A 22,172-nucleotide genomic window follows, 5' to 3' on the forward strand; every position below is an offset into this window, starting at 1 on the left:
ACCAGAGGACAGTGTAAAGTATTTGTTGTACACACTGTCAGCAAATAATTTCACACACTCAAGGACTGAACTCCAGGCCAATTGTTTTTATATAAAAAAGATATAGTTGTTTTATTTTTAGAACCACCAGGCATAAAAATATACTTTTCTCGATATGAGTACTCTCATGTAATTACTGTGCTTAGAGGCAATAAACTTTGTGAACACAATAGATACAGGGGTTGCAGTAGGCAACCCAATCCTAGACACACTAAAGCATTGAATTCAATGGGTTTTCAACATCTAAATACAGTTGATTACTTTTTCGATTACTTTGGTAGTTCCAGGACTGGGTTCTAGATTCAGACCTGGGGCCTAAGCTGAACCAATTTAGTAAAACCGTTTTAGTTATAGCAGTGATTTTTCAGAAATATAATGCTGTTTTAGAAGTTAACACTTAGAAACTTTTCAATGAAAATCTGGCAATGTTATCCAATGGGAGAAAAGTCAGGTTGCAGGTAAAGTACGGTCTCGTTACTTTTGTAATCCAGTACTGGGTTCCTAGGTCCAGCACTGGGATCTCAACTTAAAACAGGTAGGCAATTGCGCTTCAGTATTTCGTATGATTTTTAAAGAATATTTAAACTTTTCAAAAGTAGACACTTCGAAGAAATTTCATAGAAAAACAGACAATAGATTCCTATGGAGAAAATACAGATTGCTAGTAAACCCGGCAAGGATTACTTTTACGGCTCAGTACTGGGCTGCAAGGTACAGTACTGGCTTTTCCCCTGATCACAGGTGAGTAATTCGTTATTCAGGGGATTTTATATGAATATTGTTAGTTTCCAAAACTTCACACTTAAAAGATTTTTCGAGTCAAGCCAGTCAATGTTATTCAATGGCAGATAAGTGAGTTACCGGTTTCCAGGTGAGTACTCGACTGGTGAAGTTAGAGTTCTAGGCATAGTCTCAGGGGTCTCCTAGGATCAGGTAGGTACAGTTGGCTCACCCGGGGCGGCCGGGTGCAGAGGTAGTTATGCCCAATGTTATGTAATGCGGTAAAGGGGGCCTCCGGTTGGTGGCTGCTGGCTAGCAGGCCACGCGGCTGTGGGAGCGGAGCTCCTGATCACTTGCTCAGGGCAAAGGGTTAAGTAGGATAAGGCAAAGGTGGCACAGCCAGCGACACTCGGGCGGCTTGGTGCTGGGTGCTTTTGAGCCGTCGGGCGCTCAATGTTATCCAATGGGAAACGTCAAGAAGGAACAAAGGCTGCAGGCTCGGGGACAGAGAATCTCCAGGGGCGACCAGCACTTCGAGAGGTAAGCTGGGATCTTGGAGCACAGGTAGGTACCCCAAAGGGAGGCACAGGGAGCTGTAGGTCGCTGGGTGCAGGGGTGTCTTAGGGTGTCGGAAAAGCTTACCCTCAGCTGGTCGCGGTTGGGGTGGCCCCTGGTTCTGAGCCTGTAGGCGTCGTCTGGTTCGTCGAGGAGGGTCTTTGGGCACTGGACTTTGGGTCCCAGTCGCCGGGGGGACGTCTTCGTGGTCTTGGTTCGCACGGGCCGGACTCTGCGGGTGCAGAATGGGCTGGTTCGGAGCTTCCTGGCTGACACCAGGGGGTTTATTGCAGCAGAGCCTCTGCTGATGGGAGTGCCAATCTTGAGGAGGGTCAAGGCAGGCAGGTGTCCCAAGGTTGCTGTCCGCAGGAGTCGCCGGGGATAGGCAGGAGCAGGTTCCAGGATCGACAGGCCAGTAGGGCTGGGCCAAGTCAGTTGTTGTCGCCCTGTTAGCAGCTGCGCGGCGGGGCCTCTTCCTCTTGATCTTCTTTTCTTATCGGGATCTGAGGAAGGAAGGTTCAGGGAGCCCCTAAATATTGAATTTAGGGGTGTTACAGGTAGGGCAAGGGCAGGGACCAATAGGTCCCTGTCCTGGGGTGGGTACACCCCCTAGCCTGCTCCTCTCCTGTGGGAGGGGGGCAGGAGCCTATCTGTGATTGGGTAGGGCTCCCCATCTTCAAGATGGCCGGAGCCCGGGGTCGTGCTTCACCTAGTCTCCCCCACCTGAGAGGTGGGGTTGGCACAGGCTGGCACACCCCCCTTCCTGACATAGTTTTTTCTGCCAGTCTTCACACCAGAGAGGGGGTCAGAACTGGTGGGGGCCAGTTGCTGGGTACAGCAAATGGTCTGGAGAAGCTCACAGAGGTGGCATGCCTTTGAAGCTTCTCCCTGCCCATCCTGGGAAAGGAGACCTAGTACCTCGCCCAGGATGTGCATTGTTGCAGGCCCAGGAGAGCGGGGGGCTCTCCTCCCAGGGGTCCAGCAACATGTCTGCTGTGTGGCAGCCTCTGCAGCCACTCAGCCCAGACGTGGATTGTAGGTTAGGTTTTCAGGGGGCATCTCTAAGATGCCCTCTGGTGCATTTTACATTAAATCCCACACTGGCATCAGTGCGGGTTTAATTTGCTGAGCGGTTTGGTACCAAACTTGTCAGCCTTCAGTGTAGCCATTATAGTGCTGTGGAGTTCGTAATGACAGCCTCCCAGCACTATATCCTCTTAATGGCATCACTGCACTTACAGTGCCCAGGAATGGCCCTGGGTATTGTAGGGGCACAGGGCTCATACACCCGTTCCCACACCTCTGGCATAGGGCACCCAGCTAGAGGGGTGACTGAAGTATGCCAGGGCAGTGGGTTCTGTGGGCATGGCACACAGGGATGTGTGCCATGTCGACTCTTTGTTTAGTTCTCTACTCAGACACTCAGCCTGCAAAGGCAGTGTGTGGGTGTCAGGGTACAGGGCCTCTGAGAGTGGCACAATCAGTGTTGCAGTCCTCAGGGGCCTTCTCTGGTCACCATGCCCTGGGTACCTAGGGTACCATTTACTAGGGGCAGACAGGTGGCCAGAGATGCCAATTGGATTTTTAGTTTCAGCACAGTTTTAGGGAAGGAACACAGGCCCTGGGTACCTGGTTGACAGGAACCCAGGGCACACCCAGTCAAAGTACATCAGCAGTTCAGAAAAAAGTGGGGGCATACCAATGCAAGAAAGATGGCACTTTCTCACAGTAGGGATTATAAATAGGTTGACCATCAGCACCCAAAACGTCTGGTAAATAATTAAAAACATGTTGGCCTTCTTTACCTAAACAATTTAAAAGTAAGACTTTTTTCCTAGCAGCAGGAAACCGCAACCCATCTATAGCTTCAATATAACTTTCAAAAATTGTAATCCATTCTTCCCGCTCTTGTAAATATTGTAACAGGTTTATTGGTCATCACAAACCGAGGCTCCCAGCCTGCTTCATACCTTCTCTCTCCTGTGCCCAACTGTCACAGCTGCTGACACAGCCTCCCCCAACACACAGAACTGCGTTCGAAGCTACTCGGGACAGCAGATCGTGGCGGTGGCAGATCGTGGCATATATATTATTATTATTATTATTATTATTATTATTTTTATTATTCTGCTTTTAGAGCGCCTCGTTAGTCCAACAGAGTGTCCCGCGCTAGAACACCATCAGAACCACAGCAACTGGCCTAGACCTCCCTCTAGCCTATGGCCCAAGAAGTACAAGTAAAAGGCCTACTTTCGGCCACAGAGGGGGTGCTGGAAGAGCCAAGTTTTTTGTTTTTTCCGGAACAGATTCTCCTATGGGTACGTCCCTAAATCAACAAGTAGGTCATTCCAGGCCTTAGCCGCAAGGGAGCCAAAGGAGCTCCCTCCAGCACGTATCTTCTGCACCTTAGGCACAATCATCTTTGCTGTGCCCAAAGACTTCAGGTTACGAGCAGGTCTATATGCGGTGAGAAGGAGGTGCAGAAATCTTGGTCCTTTCTCGTTGAGGATCCTGTGGCCAAAACACAAGGCTTTTAAGATGACTCTAGCCTGCATAGGGAGCCAATATAATTCCCTCAAGGCCGGCCTCCCCAACCGAGGCCCGCCTAGGGATAATGAGAATTAGCCGAGCTGCAGCATTCTGAACTTTCTGCAAGATGTTCAGATTTCTTGAGGTCACCCCTAATTAAAGGATGTTACAGTAGTCTAGATGGGACGTAACAAAGGTCTGTACAATGGTTCGTTTGGCATCTAGTGCGAGTAAGTTCAGTATTTTTCGCAGCATTTTAAGAAAGCCAAAGCAGGCTCCAGCCACAGCTGATATCTGCTCTGGGTAGTAGAGGGTGTCATCAAACCATACTCCCAGATTCTTGACCTTGGCCTTAGGGGTCGGAGTAGGTCCCAACTCTTCCGGCCACCACAAATATGACCAGAAAGCGGGCTGCTTGCCAACTACCATCACCTCCGTCTTTCCCGCATTCAGCTGCAGGCAGCTGAGCTTCATCCTGTTAGCAAGCTCACCCAAGCAGACCTTTAAATCAGATGCCGTTCTTGCCCCCTTTTGTACCAGGGTAACAATCAACTGATTGTCATCGGCATATGACACCAGTTTCACCCCAAGTCTCAACACAATATCTGCCAGGGGGCGCATGTAGATATTAAATAGGGTAGGGCTAAGGGCCGAACTCTGTGGCACCCCTTGAGACCGAGGACAGACTCTGGCTTTAAAAGGATGTTGTAGAACCTGGAAGGATCTGTTATGCAGAAAGTGTTTAATCCACTCCCATGTCCCGCCACAACCCCGACCTGCCCCAGCCATTCCATCAGAAGGCCATTGGAGACCGTGTCAAACGCAGCACTCCGATCCAGAAGGATCAGTGCAGTAGTTCTACCCTCATCGGCTGCGATTTTCATGGCCTCCGAAGTTAGGAGAAGGGCCGACTCAGTACTATGAAGCGGCGGTAAGCCAGACTGGGTTTCATGGAGAACTTGTCTTCCTTCCAAAAACATAGACAATTGGCTAATCTAAATGTTTCTCTGCGATTTTAGCAACCTAGGGTAGCAAGGATATAGGTCTCAAGTTTTCGGGTAAAGTAGAATACATACATACTGTATAACAATTTAAGAATAACAGCACAGATGCACCACAATGGTTAACATAAAACAAGTTAAGGTTTGGTCTACAATTACAATGAGTCACAGAAATCGGAGTTCTTCAGTTTGATTTCTTTATTTCAAAGTAGAACAATGAGACACCATACAGCCGACGCGTTTCGTCCCTGGAAGGGACTTCCTCAGGGCTTATCACAAGTAGAAGAGTCTTCAAGGAGGCGGTGTGATATGTGAAATATTGAAGGTCTGAAGAGGTGGTGTTGCTATTGATGAAGAGGATGGTCTTGTCAGGTTGGGAACAAGAGGTCCAATGGTAATCCACAAAAAATAATAACCGCAATGTACGATCTTGCCAATATATTTGGGTCCAAACAGATGGGTCTATATATGATGAGTAGATCTAACTGTCATCCATATCTCAAATATGATCCCACAGCATGAAGACACTTATGTAGAGTAATGAGAAGTATAAGAGAGACCCAGATCGTGGTCTAATATGCCCAATCTGAAATAACAAAAAGTCAGTCCCGCAGCGACCGCGATGAGTCCTCCGGAAGGAATGCTGTCGCTGCGGGACGGACTTTTTGTTATTTCAGATCGGGCATATTAGACCACGATCTGGGTCTCTCTTATACTGAAGTATGGATGACAGTTAGATCTACTCATCATATATAGATCCATCTGTTTGGACCCAAATATATTGGCAACATCGTACATTGTGGTTATTATTTTTTGTGGATTACCATTGGACCTCTTGTTCCCAACCTGACAAGACCATCCTCTTCATCAATAGCAACACCACCTCTTCAGACCTTCAATATTTCACATATCACACCGCCTTCTTGAAGACTCTTCTACTTGTGATAAGCCCTGAAGAAGTCCCTTCCAGGGACGAAACACGTCGGCTGTATGGTGTCTCATTGTTCTACTTTGAAATAAAGAAATCAAACTGAAGAACCCCGATCTCTGTGACTCATTGTAATTGTAGACCAAACCTTTACTTGTTTTGTTAACCATTGTGGTGCATCTGTGCTGTTATTCTTAACTAGTTGCGATCCCTAGGGATCAAGCATTGTTACAGTGGGTGCTATTCAGTGTGCACACAAACCCCTGTGAAATCTGTGGGGGCAATAATCACCAACTGGAGCTATTAGATGTTAGGTGCTGATCCCAAGAAGGTTCCACTGTAAAGTTTTTTACTTGCATACTGTATAACAATATACAACAGGAAACCTACCAAACCCAGACGTTTCTGAAAACTAAACATCCGGTGTAGTCCATGGAAGTGTGGCTTGCGTGGCGCCCTCAACATTTTAGGGGATCCACGCAAACCACACCTCCCTGCACTCCTGCAGGTGTCTAGTTTTTAGGTTTCGCCTCGTCGAAAGCTGCGCACCGCGCAGCTTTTCGGCGCAGGCGAAATCTAATGTTTACAGTATGTGGCTTGGGAATCCGCCCTCTGTTCCATTGGCTAGCTCCATAAATGGAGGCTAGCCATTGGAACAGACATCTGTCCGTCATGGCCGGAGCAGATTCGTGGGCGTTCCCGCGATTTTTACTCATCCCACCCCTTTTCCTACGTCATGCGGCGGTGGGCGGTGGTTTATTTATTTATTTTTTTAACTTTTTTTGTGGTCATTCCTTCAGGCCGACCGCCGCCGGAGGAAGTCCAGTTCGTCTTTGCGTGTTTCGTTGTGTCTCCGACTGCATCGTTGTGTCTCCGACTGCATTCTGGTCAGGCTTGGTTTGTCCGCAGCGCTGATCTCTCGCTGCCTGCTGCGGGTGTCCACGGACCGCTGCTGTACTGTGCCTACTCCTCCGTGGGCTCTGCTTCTCTGGCGGCTCTCTCTTCTCTGGACTCCGTTCTCGCCATGCTGCTTTTGCTGCTCCTCTCCCCGGCCTCTGGTAGGTGCTCTTGGTGGACTGCACTCGTGCAGTCCTAGAATCATTTCTGAAGGGAGCCTGACTCTAAAAGCCTCGACCACACAAAGCAACAATGCCGTGATTAACTCTTTGTAGTGTTAGCATCCGGCACTGTTTTTACTGCGATCCGAACCTGAAAGCATGATTCCTAGAGTGGAATTAGTTCTCGGGGCAACCGGACCAAACAATTCACCCCTGACAGAGCAGTTTTGCACTGGTGACCAGGCAGTTTTGCACCAGAATTTGTAGTGACAGGCTAGTGCAGCCAGTGCAAATGTTGTTTTTGCACTGACCGCTCGGTCACTGAACAATGCTCTTAATCCGACCCCATATATGCATGCCCCCTAAAGGCAGAGGGGCATGGAAAGCCTGCTGGACATAGATTTGAGTTTTGCAGCATACACGTCACCTGGCTGTCTGCAGCCGGCCGCCTCCCCAGACTTACTCCAACTTGTTGAAGTGGTAATGTGCATTACAACTCCACGCAGTGACGGATAGCTGAGCAGGGCGTCATTATTCATAGCCTCACGTACACTAGATGGACTCTGGTCTGTGCGCCAGACTATTAAGGAAGCTATTACAAGCCTTCCCATGATGCTTTACGCTGCGAGAGGGCCCCCATGATCTGCGCGCGTGGCTGCCAATGGAGTTACTGTTGCTACAAGCAGGCCACGTCTAAGCAGCTGACATATCCAATATACCAAAGCGATCCGTCACCTGGGTGACAGCTCACACTCTCTTGCACGGGGAGCTATTTCTAGCCGGCAATCCTGCCTGAGGGGGCGTCTTGATGCAGAACAATATACCTGCTAAGCGCTAGACAGTGCCTAAAAGTGCGCATTGGTGATTACATGGAATTTGTCGCTTGAACATGCGTGGCAGGCTTAAATGAAACACTTGCTGTGTGTTTACACCAACGTTGGTGAAATCTGGGGCTGATCGTTGAAACTATTGGCATTGTAAATGACAATGCCATTTATTTATCTGTTTTCAAAACGAACACATAAATATAAATTTTGTCATTTACAATGCCAATAGCTCAAACTTTTCAAAAGGCGAAACCATTGCATTGTAAATGCTTGTTTTTTTAGAAATGTCTGGGTTTGGTAGGTTTCCTTAGCTGACCGCTGACCCCGGGACCAAAAACGAAGGAGATGCTGAAAACGGTCACAATATTGCCCCTATTCTGGGGAGCGACTCTTGTCCAAGGGGTCGCTCCCTGGCATATCAATGAATTCATTCCCTGGTGTCTAGTGGCATTCTAGAACGTCCTTTTTCTACGACGTGCTGGAAGCAGTGGTTTCCAGCGTGTCCCCTCGCTGCTCTGATGATGAAGGCGTGCCATGCTCGCACCAACGTAATGAGATTGCTGACGGAGTCGGGGGGGATGGGAGGGGTAATAGGGGGTAAGAGGGAGAGGGGGGTCAGGAGTGGCTGCGAAAGTGCCACCGCTGCAATCCCCGGTGGGTCCCGTAAATGGGTGACCAACAGGGGGAGCCAAATGCAAAAACAACAGTTGTTGGACAGAATGTAGAATAATGTTATACATTCACACCAGTACAGTGATCTGGGCCTAAATCTATCGTTTTTTTGCTCACCACACCACCCCAGTTCAGACATGGCCATATGCAAATCAGCCTTGACCCTGTGCCTCATGGGAACAGTCCAGCCCAAACTGCCAAGCCATGTCTTCCCTGGACCGGAATCAAGCATCCTAGGACCGGTTTCTGGCTATCAGTCTTCTTCAGCCAGGATAGCTTGACTCCATTGGTGTGGAGAGCACGGGACTCCCGTCTGAGCATACCTGCCCCACTCGGGGTGACAAATGCAAAAACAGTCGATGGACAGAATGTAGAACAATGTCATACATTCTCCCCAGTACAGAGATCTGGGCCTAAATCCATCGTCCATCACCTTGTGTGTTTTGCTGTTCACCCTATGTAGGAAGGGTATGCCCAGACGCGGGTCACGTGCTCACTACGCCACTGGAGTCAAGCTATCCTGGCTGATGACAGCTGATAGCCAGAAACTGGTCCTTGGATGCTTGATTCTGGTCCTGGGAAGACATGGCTTGGCAGTTCGGGCTGGACTGTTCCCATGAGGCACAGGGTCAAGACTGATTTGCATATGGCCATGTCTGAACTGGGGTGGCTTGGTGAGCAAAATAACGATGGATTAAACCCAGATCTGTGACTGTGGGTGAATGTTTTAGCCATTGTGCAACATTCCGTCCATCATCTTGTGTGTTTTGCTGTTCACCCTATGTGGGAAGGGTATGCCCAGACGTAGGTCCAGTGCTCTCACGCCACTGGAGTCAAGCTATCCTGGCTGATGAAGGCTGATAGCCAGAAACCGGTCCTAGGATGCTTGTTTCCGGTCCAGGGGAGACATGGCTTGGCAGTTCGGGTTGGACTGTTCCCATGAGGCACAGGGTCAAGACTGATTTGCTTATGGCCATGTCTGAACTGGGGTGGCTTGGTGAGCAAAATAACGATGGATTAAACCCAGATCTGTGACTGGGGTGAATGTTTTGCCATTGTGCAACATTCCGTCCATCACCTTGTGTGTTTTCCACAGAGGGAGCGGCAGCGCTTCCCCCATGGGTGGGTGCTTGGACGGAGTGCTTCTGTCTTTGGCAAACTAGCACCGTGGCTGAAGATGGAGCCGTTCCATCCATAGCACCCAACGTATTAAAGAAGTTTCTCTTCTGCTTGTTTTTGAATTGAAGCCGCTTTGGGGCAGTCCTTTTGAATATGTGGTCATCCCAGATGCTCCTACAAATGGCTAAATAAGATAGAATGTAGTGTTTTTGTTTCCACGACCTTGCTCATTTTTTTCAAGAGTACGGCTGCTTTTAGAAGCTACTGTCCATCTCTGCAGATGGAAGCATTGCTTTATGCTTTTTCCGTTGAGGCAGCCAGGCAGATTTATCCAAACTCATGCCCCTTTCTCAAGGAATGATAGGATACATAATTGTCTTTGTCTAGTTGTCACAAGAATGCTTACGTGCCCAGATAGTTCCAAAACATGTAGTTTCTCTTCTCTCCTTTGACAGCTATTCTGCAGTTTCCGAGGCTGTTATGAGCTTCTCATTCAGGATTCGTTTTTCCATACCCTGTCAGTTGAAATGTGCTGGGATTTGTGATTTTCTTGATCGGCTTCCGATCATCTTCAACCTTCTGGCCTCCCACCATTTTGTGTTGACAAGTCACTGAAGCCTCCTGCCCCCCCCCCCCCCCCTCTTTCCCCCTGAGACAGCAGTAATCTGCTGTAAGCTGTTTAAACTGTGTTTAATAGGGACTGTGCACTTCGTTTTTTGGCCAGGAGTGAGTAAAGTTTTATACAAATAGTGTTGTTAGAGGACAGGTTTGTTGGGGCCTTACCAAAGAGTGGATTGAGCCTGTCCGTCTCAAACAGGAGATCTGTGAATAGAGCAGCTCCCCAGTCCCAGCCCCACCCCCACCCCCAGGCCAGCAGACATAGGACTGCTATTGGTTTTCCACAGCTCGAAGAAAATCTGAGCCCTCCTCTCACACCTGCCCAGGCCCCTTAAGACTTTGCTGGTTGCACCCTGAATCTTTCTCCTCCATCTTGTGAGTTGCAGCCTACCTGTGCCCCAGATTGCAGTGAACAGAGTCAAGGGAGTGGTAAGGAGGCAGACTAGTGCTGTCTCTTTCCTAAAAAAGTTTAAAAAACTGTGACTGCATCATCTTATTTTAAAATTCTTTAACCGTCTTTGCCTGTGGTTGTTACAGTTTGAAATTGTAGTTTTAACCTGCCAGTGATTGCATAATTTATCCCATGTTTTTGTGTTTAAACTTGTGGTTTTTCCTGCCTGTGACTCCCTATATTTACCCTGTTGAACTGTAGGATTTGCAGTCCAAACCCTGTAGTTTTTCCCTCTCATTCCCTCTATCAGTTTTTCCCTCCATATGTCTCCTTAGCTCTATGCTAAGACCTGTATGTTAAGCAGTGCACCCCCAGCGACCATTTTGTGTTAACAAGTCATTGAAACAAGTCCCTTCCCCCCTTAGACAGCAGTAATCTGCTGTAAGATGTTTAAACTGTGTTTAATAGGGACTGTCGACTTCGTTTTTTGACCAGGAGAGGGAGTAACGTTTTATACAAATAGTGTTGTTAGAGGACAAGTTTGTTGGGGCCTTACCTGCAGAAGGGCAAAGTGTGGATTGAGCCTGTCTGTCTCCTAGGAGATTTCTGAATAGAGGAGCAGCTTCCAACTCCCTGGCCAGCAAACCTTGTCTGAGGTAGCTGGGACCTTATATAGTCTGATATTGTTTGGTACATGTGTACACTGATTGGTGGTTGTTGTATCTGATGTTTCTATTGGATTAGGGTTAGTGCCCTCAGTGGTTGGGTATTTGAGGGTTCTGATAGGTGTCTGGGTCTGTGATTCAATCAATGTAGGTTTGGGACTAGGGCTAGGGTAAGGATTTCTATTGTAAGTAGGGACTAGGGCTTCCTGTGTTATTGGTTGTTGGGACTAGGGTTAGGCCTTTAATTGGAAGTAGCGATTAAGGCTTCTGGTGTGATTGGTTGCTGGACTAGGTGTGGTACTAAGAGTAGGGTTAGGCTTTCTATTGGAAGTAGGGACTAGGGCTTCCTGTGCCATTGGCTGCTTGAACTAGGGTTGAGACTACTTGTAGGGCTTGGGCCTCTATTGGACGTAGAGATCAGGTTTTTTTTTTTTTAACTGATTGGGTGCTTGGACTATGGCTAAGATTGTTTGTAAGGTCCTCGTCTCCTATTGGTACTAGATTTTAGGACAAGTGCTGTAATTGGATAGTGTTAGGGCAAGGGTTCCCATTGGCTGAAGGGGTCACCTGATTACTAGGGCTATAAACGTCCAAGGCTTAGGGCACCTCAGCCCGGGCGTCGAGGCTAAGGGTGGAGAGGACAAGGGTGAGTGCCTGTTTGAGCCTGTTAAGGGTGGAGAGGACAAGGGTGAGTGCCTGTTTGAGCCTGTTCGAGACTTGTCAGGGCCAGGAATGCTGCCCATGGTCCCATTCATTAATGCCCACCATATGTATTTGCCCCTCTGTATATAAGCATTTATTTTCACTATAGACATGTGCCTATCTCAGTGTATTGCTTTGTATAAACATGTACAGTAATTATGTTGTTATAAAAACAAAAGAAAAAATCATCTTTGGTCTACATTGTGCATCTATGTACCGCCATGTACTTGGATCTGTGTGTCTGTTACTTTTCTCCTGAAAAAGCATATCCAATGCACTACTTTATTTCTCATCCGCTACCTCTATCAATAGCTTTAATCTGCATATACTTACCTCCTTTATGCATCTATATACTTTCAATGTACTTATGTATCTATATATTTATCACTTTCTTCTAATTTGGCATTTCTAATGCACTACCCTATTTCTCAGCCTATACTTCTCTCATATATATCTTCTAGCCCAACTTTCTGACTCATCTCAAACTTCTTTATACTACTCTTTCCAATTCACTACCCTATTCCTCACCCTATACATCTATTATTATATCATCTGCACTCAATCTCTCATTTATCCCAAACCCCATACCAATACTATGTTCCCTAAAATAACCCTTTCTTGACTCTCGCCTACTCTACCCCTCCTTGCATCATCGGACACCTCTTTTACTATACTTATCCACCAAAACAAACCTTTCTAAACTCTTCCCCTCCAAAAACCCTTTTTACTCATCCAAAAGCCGCCTCCTGCTGTTATGCCCTAAAAAAAACCCTACACTCTTCTAGCCCTCCACTGTCCTTTTCAATCAAAATAACAGACTAGCATTTTCACTTCTCTAATTCCATAGTCCACTACACTAATTCACCACTAATCCTTAATGAGTTCCAGAGTAGCGTGCTACTCGCCAACACAGCGTTTCAACACCTCATCAGTGTTACAAGCGCTATTTAAATGCAAACCTTTTTTCCTTTTTTACCCCTCTACAACCATTTTCAATCCAAATAACTGACTAACATATCCTCCACTCAAAATACTTCATATTTCACTATACTAATTTTCAACACTAATTCTTCATGGGTTCCAGAGTAGCCTGCTACTCGCCAGAAACGCGCTTTAACACCCCATATGGGGTAACAGGTGCTATATGAATGCAAACCTTTCTTTGCCCTCTATCTCTCCGCTATCCTTCCCACTCAAAATAACGGACTAATATCCACCACTAATCCTTTATGGGTTTCCGGAGTAGCGTGTTACTCGCCATTATTAGCGCTTTAACACCCCATCAGGGGTTAGAAGCGCTATATAAATACAAACCTTCTTCCCTCTTCTATCCTTCTGCATCCAAATAACACTAACCTATCCACCACTTAAAATGTCCTTGCATATTTCACTATACTAATTCAATACTAATCCTCTATTTATTTTATTTATTTATTCAAAGTTTTATATAGCGCGAACAAGATCCTTACAGATATCAGAGCGCTTCACAAAGACAGGGTAGGGGAATGAAACAGAGGTAATGGGAGCAGTATAAAGGTCATTAACATGGTAGGATAATAATAACATACATAAAGCATATCAATATACAATCAGGTAAACAAGTAATATAAGACGGCACAAGTCATTGAACCCACTACAGAGGTGTTCAGGTACACATTGGGTGTGTGGATGGCTTATACCAATGTTTTAGTATAGAGAGAACACTGAGTGGGGGCAACGGGAGAGTGCACCAGTAGACCAACGTGTATCATATATTGGTCGGTAGTAAGGGAGTAGCGTAGTAGTGTCCCCATCAAGTAGAAGTATAGTGCCAAAGGACTAGGTGAACAGTGCTACAAAGCAATGCAGAGTCTCTGATTCAGCACCTATAAGGTTCAGGAGATCTTGGCCAGAAGGATGGTTTTCACCTCTTTCTTGAAGAGTGCAGTGGAGGAGATAAGCCTGGTTTCAGGAGGGAGCGAATTCCAGATCCTGGGTGCCATCCCAGAGAAGGAGCGCTTGTATGTTTTCTCTTTCCGGAATCTACGAGGTTTCAGGAGTAGATTTTTTGTACTTCTATTGGATCTCGAACCTCCTGATATAGACCGCTTTTGAGCGAGGTAGTTGGGTGCATTGTGGTGCACGGCCGCATGTGTCATAACTGCAATTTTTAGCTGTATTCTGGCTTCAAAAGGCAGCCATTTTAGAGATTTTAAGTCTGGGGATATATGCGAATGTTTTCTTGATCCAGTAATGAGTCTCGCGGCAGCGTTCAGGGAGGCTCTTAAGGGTGCTGTTGTGGATAGCGGGAGTCCGCTGAGGGCCACAATTCCGTAGTCTATTCGAGGGATGACTAAAGCTTGTACAGCAGTTTGGAAGTCTTCGGCAGGGAGGAAGGGTTTAATTTTCCTCAGTGTGTTGATTTGGAAATTAGCTGCTTTTGTGGCTTTGCTAACGTGCTGCTGCATGTTGAGCTTGGCGTCGAGTGTGATGCCTAGGGATTTCGCCGAATCCACGATGGTAGGTTGGACATTGAGTGCTGTTAGGTTATTGAGCCAGGTTTGGGTGGTGGCAATTTTCGCCGGGGGTGAGATGAGTAGGAACTCAGTTTTCAGAGCATTTAGTTTGAGGTGATTATCGGCCAGCCAAGATTGAGTGTTAATAAGCGTGGAATTCAGATGTTTGATATCTTCCGGGGATTGTAGCTTTAGGTAAAGTTGTGTGTCGTCGGCGTACATATGGAATTGGACATTGGAGGCTTGGAGCAAGGTGGCGAGCGGTTCCATGACGAGGTTGAACAGTGTGGGGGAGAGGGAGGATCCATGTGGAACACCTAGATCTGCAGGCACAGGTGTAGATAGCACATTGTCGATCTTGAACTTCTGAGACCGGTTGTGAAGGAAGGACGAGAACCATTTGAGAACAGTTCCCGAAAGACCTATCTATGGGTCCCGGAGTAGCGTGCTGCTCGCCGAAAAAGCGCTTTGACGCCTCGCCAGCGTTATATAAATGCAATTGCAATACTATACAATACTGCACCCTCGGCTCTCTGTGGGTGGATTATATGTAGGGCTCCCGGTTTTATGAGATTGATATTTTTGTCATTTCCGTCTGTATTTATCCATATTTATTTTTTGCTAATTTTACCTGTATTCATCCATATTAATTTTAAGTTTTGTAAAAAAATAAGGCTGAAATGTGTATATTCCTGCGTTTATTTAACCAGTTAATGTACACTTGTGCCTGAATGCCTGACCGGTGTTAATGCTGAATGCACACTCAGGTGATAAAATACACACTTATAAGAAAACTTGCACATTTTAGGTTGTGCAAATCTACTGCTGTTTAAGGCTCTTTACTAAAGATCATTCATGTTTTTTAATCCCCCTGCCTGGCAGTCATGAACTTCCCAGTGTGGACAGTGTGCATGCAATAGCTGTTGGTTCTGTGGGCAGATCTCACAAAAGCATTGAGTATCTTCAATGTCAGTAGTGTTTTAATGTTATTTGACTCTTTCATTACCAATATCTAGCTGTTTTCCCTTAACCTGTCCAAGGAGGGTGCATACGGCGATAGAAACAATAGTAGAAACCTCTCACTCGTCTGGTCTTGTCTTTTCAAGTTATTTTGCTTCTACACAGTCATGCTGGAGCCTTCTCATTCATTTATCCTTTTGTCGGTGTATTCATACCTTTAGCATAGTGTGCCCACAGTGAGCAACCACCCTGCCCTAAAGCTGTTTGTGCATACCTAGGGCTCTAGTCAAATCTGTTCATTAAATATTAAATGGCTTTACTGTGCCTGAGTGTGGTACAATGTCTGTGGATCTGTCTAGTATGTGTATGTGTGCGCCGCAGGCAGGAAGCAATGTCTTGCGCAACAGTATTAAAAAGGTTGTGAGCAAAACTAAAGGTGATGATAGAGAGAAACTCTCAAGATCTGTTTCCAGTGCTTTGAAGGGATCTGATATCCTATCTGGTCTGAGTGTACTGGCAGATGTACACACCCCACAACTGGAATAAACAGGGTTACTGGAGGGGGCAATAAGGTGATGTGGCAGAGGTCTGGGCCTCCTCTGGACTGACTGAGCACTGCAGGTTGTGATGCATTGGCAGAGCTCTGGCTCTCCATACTGAAACGAGGATATGAAGCTGCACACCAGGGTGTACTGTGTGAGACCGAGGCATAGCGAGAAATGAACTCCTATCTCAAACTAACTTTGATTCCCTTTTCTCCCTCTCTGTGTTTTTTCCCTCCAGCGCGGCAACATGCGACGCAAGTATCAAGACGACGGCATCTCCGATGAAGAGATCGAGGGCAAGAGGACCTTTGACCTGGAGGAGAAATTGTGCAGCACCAAATACAATGCAAATTTTGTCATTTTTATGGAGGGCAAAGGTTAGTTATTGGTGTTATTAAATAATGTTGTGTTTCCCTCTCTGAAGCGCAGGCTACTGTAAGAAAGCTTTTAGTAACTCTCATATGAGCTGAAATAACCATCCTTCCAGCGGTGGTGATCCAATACTCAATGTAGGGGTTGTGCCATGCCTTGCAAGAATGAGCTGTTTACAGTAAATGTCCTTGTGCTCTCATTCAGTTCTCCATTCTCATATCCTTTGCCCTTCACGTTCATTCAGTTACCTGGCATTTTGAAGATACTGGAACACCTTTGAACAGCACTGAAAAAACTTGGGGCCTGATTTAGATCTCAGTGGACGGGTTACTCCGTCACAATGGTGTCAGAGAAGCCGTTCGCTGAAATATAAATCCCGTAGGATATAATAGGATTTATATTTCGGCGGATAGGTTATCCGTCACCATTGTGATAGAGTAACTCATCCACGAGTTCTAAATCGGGTCCTTGGTAACCTTTTAGTGTCATGAGATTCTCACTTTAACCGGCCAATGTTATGGAGGTGAAGTAACGCGTTTGGGTCTTAGTGGCGTTCTCTATTGAATGAGAGGCAGCAGTCATTCTATGTCATCTTTAGTCTCAATTCAAAATGTAAGAACTTAGGTTTGCATTTTTTGTTGAAAACCTTTGCTTCAGATACATTTTTTGTTTGGTACCAGTCTCCGTCCTTTACTGCTGCTCCTTTTCAATACATTTCTCTGATTTCATGGTTTTTGCCCATTACTGCTCAAGGTAAAATTTTGCTTGGGCCTTTATGTTGTTGTATCTTTTAAACAAGTACTGCAGTTGTGACCAGTGTCTTTATTGACTTTTAACATCCTTCCTGAAATGACAAGCCTTTGAGTTTTCCCGCACTTTAGGTTTATTTCCCTGTTTTTAGAAGGGACTTCTTTTTGATCCCTGTGTCAAGATAGTAGAGAGAGGTGTTGTTTTGTCAGGGCTTTCAGCATTTTGACCTGCCATATATCTACTTGTCAAATCCTACGGTGTTGTCTTTTATCCCCTCTTTACCGTGATCTACTGATTACAATTCTAAATATGAAAGCTCCCCTAGCAACTGGGTAGAAGCAGTGGAATTATGATGACATAGAAATGAGCATCCAAGGTTGTATAACCTTAAAAGGCATCATCTAAACTAGCACCTGCCAGAACATCTGGCCAGAGAGTCTGCTTCTAAAAGGTTTCTGAAGGCACTGTATGCTGTTAAAAAAAAACTGACACAGAAGTGCCAATCAAAACCCAGAGAAGCAGCACCACAAAGTCCAAGAGTAATACTTAGTGAAGTTCCACAGAGAGAAATAATATGACTGCTGAAACTACTGCCTTTCCTCCCTGGTCAAAGCATTACCTGTAAATCCACACTAAAGTCATAGTCATTTGAATGACACTTTTGCGTAAGGGAGTGGTACAATATGTACATTGCAGCTTCCCTAAGAGTGCCCTATTACTAGCACAAGATGGACGCATGGATATAAGTTCTTCGACTTGCCACATTCGTGTTCCTGCAGCGGATACCTAAACCAATCCAATGACCATGGCATGGGGGTATGAATCACCCAGCTCCCTCACAGGTACATCTCTCTGGGTAGGTCCATTTTCACATAATGACATACTGTGAAACGTAATTTTCGCTCATGATGCTTCAATAATATCTTGCTCTATCCGTTGCTAATTGTTAAAGGTTACAATGCTTGTCATGGTTTTCATTCTTTCTCTGTAGCTTTTTCTTTTGGTATCTGCATTTTAAATTCCCCCCATCCTGTGGACTTTTTATGTTATTTCACTTCTGTCGTATGTAGAATACTCATATACACAGGCACAAACAAACCTGCAATCTCTAACTTTCTTGACCTAAGATTGCCAAATGACTTGTAAAGAAGTACTTGTATGCTGTTTAAAATCTAGTTCAAGGTGTGCATCTTATTCCATATTTTAAAAAAATATATATTTTTCATTTTATTAAACAGTTGTAATAGTACAGAGAAAGGCCACGAGGCCACATAACCAGGAAATTCAGTAGTAAAAGGAAAAATTACCATATTTTACAATTAAAACACATTCTCTGTACATCGTTAAGCAGGGTTGAGATCAATGTCCACTTCAGTGTTACGCAGTTCATCTGTTGGGGATACCCATGTTTCACCACGTGATACATTCCATTTCGCCCATTTGCAATCCCATTTCTTGGTACAGCCTTTGTGTTTGAACACATCCTTTTCTGCGATCATCGCAGTGTCCATGTCGTTAGCCCATCTCTGGTATGTAGGCAAGTCCCCAGTCCCCCATACTTGAGCTATATTCCTCTTAGCAAAGACAAATCCAAGTGATGCCCACGTGCGCTTAGTCTGGAGGTGATTCTCTACCAGTACGGCTGGAGGTTTGGGCAGTCCCAGAGTGTGTGGAAAAATTTACGTGCACCTCCTAAGGCATCCAGAATCCGACCTACGCCCCATTTTCACCAGTGTATGTGCAGATAGGTACGTTCTATGTAGGATTTTGAGCTGGACTAACCGTAGCCTCACTGGGATCGCAACTTCCATGGGGGAGGAGAGGGCTTCCTGCCAATCGTCGTCCTCTAAATATCCGAGGTGTGAGTTCCACAGCTGCCGGAGGCGTATCAATGCATCCGGACTATTGTTAATTAATTTGCGATATGTAAGTGATATTGCTTTGTGACATGGGATCTGTTAACAATCTATCCACCAGTGGGAGGCTTCTGGGGGAGCCTCACTTCTCGCCACAACGGTGGTTATTGCATGATGAATTTGTAAATAGCGGAATGTTGATATTCCGCTTGTAGGTCTCCAAATGGGACCATCTCATTCCGCTTCCACAGGTTCCCGACTGAAGAGATACCAATTAGGTCCCATTTATCAAAGCCCGGGCATCTGCTCAATGTTCTGAGTTGCTCGGAATCCCACAAAGAAGTGATCAGTGTTATTTTTTGTGCCACCCCTGTGTTTTTGTCGCGATGTGCCAAAGTGCAACTGTTTGGGCCGAAGGGCCAGTGAGGTGTTGGCATTTGGGGTTGGAATAAAGTGCACTCTGATACACCCATCCCATCTCCCCCCCCCCCGAATCATTATCCATTTGTCTGTGCGGTATGCCGGTTCAGACGGTGAGGCAAAGACCCACTGATTGATCACTGCGAGCTGTGAGGCCCAGTAATATGGTTTAAGATCGGGCAACATGATCCCTCAGTCATACCATCCCCATGTCAGTTTTTGGGTCGCGATGCGTGGGTTTTTCCCATCCCATACAAGAGTTCTGACTTCGCTTTCTACACTGATCAAGTAGGTGTCTGGGACTTTAGAAGGTGTGTTTTGCAGTACGTATACAAATGTAGGCAACACCAGCATTTTAAACAGCGCTGCCCTGCCCAAGAGAGTGAAGGGCAAAGACCACCTGTGGAGTACAACGTTGTGGAACCTATTCAGCGGGGCCTTGATGTTAATGTCGTAGAATTGGGTGGGCTGCTGAGTCACATATATACCAAGGTAGCAAAATCCCTCTGTAGTGACTGTAATGTGGGTGTCTCTGGGCATCCGCGGCAAAGGACCTTGAAGCATATCTAGTACTGATTTTGACCCAGAGTCTGCGCTAAAAATGGCAAAGATGTGAAGTATTCTATGGATCGAGGCCGTTGGAAATGCAACATACAAAAGGACGTTGTCAGCATAAAGGGAAATTCTATTCTTATCCCGATGATCACGGGGGCACCCCAAACCCAGGTTGCCAAAGGCTCTAATATCAGGGCAAATATGAGGGGCGACAGGGGGCATCCCTGTCTAGTCCCCTTCTCTAGACGGAATTGTTGTTGAAGTGTGTTGGTTGATAACTACTTGGGCTGTTGGTTCTGTGTATAGTAGCCTAACCCACTTTATAAAATTCGGGCCAAACCCCATATGCTCGAGGAGGGCAAATAGGTAAGGCCACTCGATTAGTGTCGAATGTCATTTTTTTCATCTAATGACAGCAGTGCTGCATCCTCTTGAATGGTGTGAATTCTCCCCATCACCCCATGTAGTCTTCGAAGGTTGAAGGCTGTGTTGCAGCCAGGCATAAAGCCGGACTAGTCTGGTTACACTAATTTGCAGATGACATGGATCAAACGGTTAGCTAATACCTTGGCAAGAATTTTTGCTTCGACAGTTAACAGGGAGATTGGGATATAGGGGTCACATCTCGTCGTAGGTTTACCTTGCTTATGGATGATGACCACTGAGGCCAGCATCATGTCTTTGGGTAGGGACCTAATTTGATAGCTCTCCAGATACATGGATCAGAGGGCGGGTGTTCTCTTGGAAGTCACTAGTTTAGTTCTATTGAGAGCCCGTTAGGACCCATGGCTTTCTCCGACGGCATCCCTCGTAAAGCAATCGCTAATTCCTCCTCCGTGAGATCCTTCTCCAGGGATTCACAATCGTCCGGGGCAAGAGTAGTAACCGTAATAGTGGCCAGAAGATCCCTGGAATCAGGTAGTGCGAGTGGTGGAGGAATATATGGAGGCAAAGTGGGAGGCAAAGGCCTCAGCAATTTGCCCTGGGTCACTCAACAATTCTCCTGCCTCGCTCTCAACTAGGGGTGCCCATCTCTGCACGTTTTTCCGCTTCTCTTACCATGCAAGCAATTTCCCCCTATTGTCACCAAACTCATATTGTATGGAATATGGCTCTGTTTTGATCTAGCGGTCTCTGTTGCAAGCTGTTGGTAGCCTAGTCTTTTTACATTAAGACTGTGTGCGATTTGTTCTTCATCTGTGGTCGCCACCTCGTCCTCCAGCCCCCGAATCTCTCATTCCAGAGTCTCCAATCGTGCCCTCAATTTTTTCTTACGTCCGCCATTAGTGAAAGTGCCTGACCCTTAATAACGGCCCCAAAGGCCCCCCACAGGATCTGGTGGAATTCGACTGTATTTGTGTTCTCAGTAAAGTACTGGTTTACCCTTTTGAGAATTGCGCTCCTTACATGTGGGATCTTCAGACTCCACGGGTTTATAGACAGGGTGATACACCTATTCTCCTTCGGCGGAGCAGGTTGTACCAGGACAGGAGAATGATCAGAAATACCACGTGCCAGGGATCTAGCCTCATTAAAATTAGAGAGGTCGGCATGCATCAGCAAATGGTTAATTCTGGATTGACTACCATGAGCGTCCGAATCAGATTCACAAGGCCAAAAGCTAAGAGAAAGTCCATCAGTGATGAGGTGGCATGCAGATCGTGGTGAGGACGACGCCGGTCAACATGGCATATTTGATTTCTTGGTCCCGCAGGGCGTGTTTCACATCCAGGAAGCTGTGCCGCTGCGCCCGCAGCGTAAAGTCTGGGGGGAAAAAGGTTATTTTGCTGTTTTCAAGAGTGATCGGCGGGGCCGCCCTCGCTATATGGAGCATTATGTCTCTGTCTCAGAAATTGAACTCTCTTGCCAGGATGAGCCTAGGCGGTGCTCCGGGTTTAGATCTCCCGCCCGGCACTCTGTATGCTTTTTCAATAGAGAAATATTTGGACAGTCTCTTGGGCTGTAGATGTTGCAGCACCAGGTCTTCCACGAATAGGTCCGCCGCTTGCCCCTCCGCTCGTTCTGGCACCCCTAGGATAACGATATTATTACGTCGCATCCTACCTTCGTAGTCGAGCTGACGTTCAAGCATGTCTTGGCCGACTTGGAGATCCGCAACTTGGCGTTTGAGGAGGACGGTGTCTGGTGTTAATGCCTTAGTTGTGGATTCCATCTCCTTGAAACGATGGTTCATTTTCCGTATATCAGCCCTTATCAAGGAGACTTCCGAGGTGACGGTGTCAATCCAATTTTCTAGGGATGTGCGCACGGTCGTTATTGCTGCTCAGATGTCTTGCAGTGTGGGCTCTTGTTGTTCCCCTGTGGATTTTCGGTTAGCTTGTGCATCCTCCTGGCCTTTCTGCCATGCAAATTAGTCTAGCTTTGTTTGGAGCGC

The 22,172-nt window shown here is 46.4% G+C and overlaps 1 protein-coding gene across 1 annotated transcript in view; it reads left to right on the forward strand.

Annotated features, from left to right (window-relative positions):
- The window catches only part of KDM2A (lysine demethylase 2A), a 789,087-nt gene that overhangs the window by 144,263 nt on the left and 622,652 nt on the right, over positions 1-22,172 (forward strand). The window contains exon 3 of the mRNA XM_078657462.1: positions 16,063-16,201. Coding sequence (XP_078513588.1) covers positions 16,063-16,201 — 139 coding nt within the window. The remainder of the gene's footprint in view (positions 1-16,062; positions 16,202-22,172) is intronic.

This window comes from Lissotriton helveticus, chromosome 1_1 (assembly GCF_964261635.1).
Source record: "Lissotriton helveticus chromosome 1_1, aLisHel1.1, whole genome shotgun sequence".
Lineage (NCBI taxonomy): Eukaryota > Metazoa > Chordata > Amphibia > Caudata > Salamandridae > Lissotriton > Lissotriton helveticus.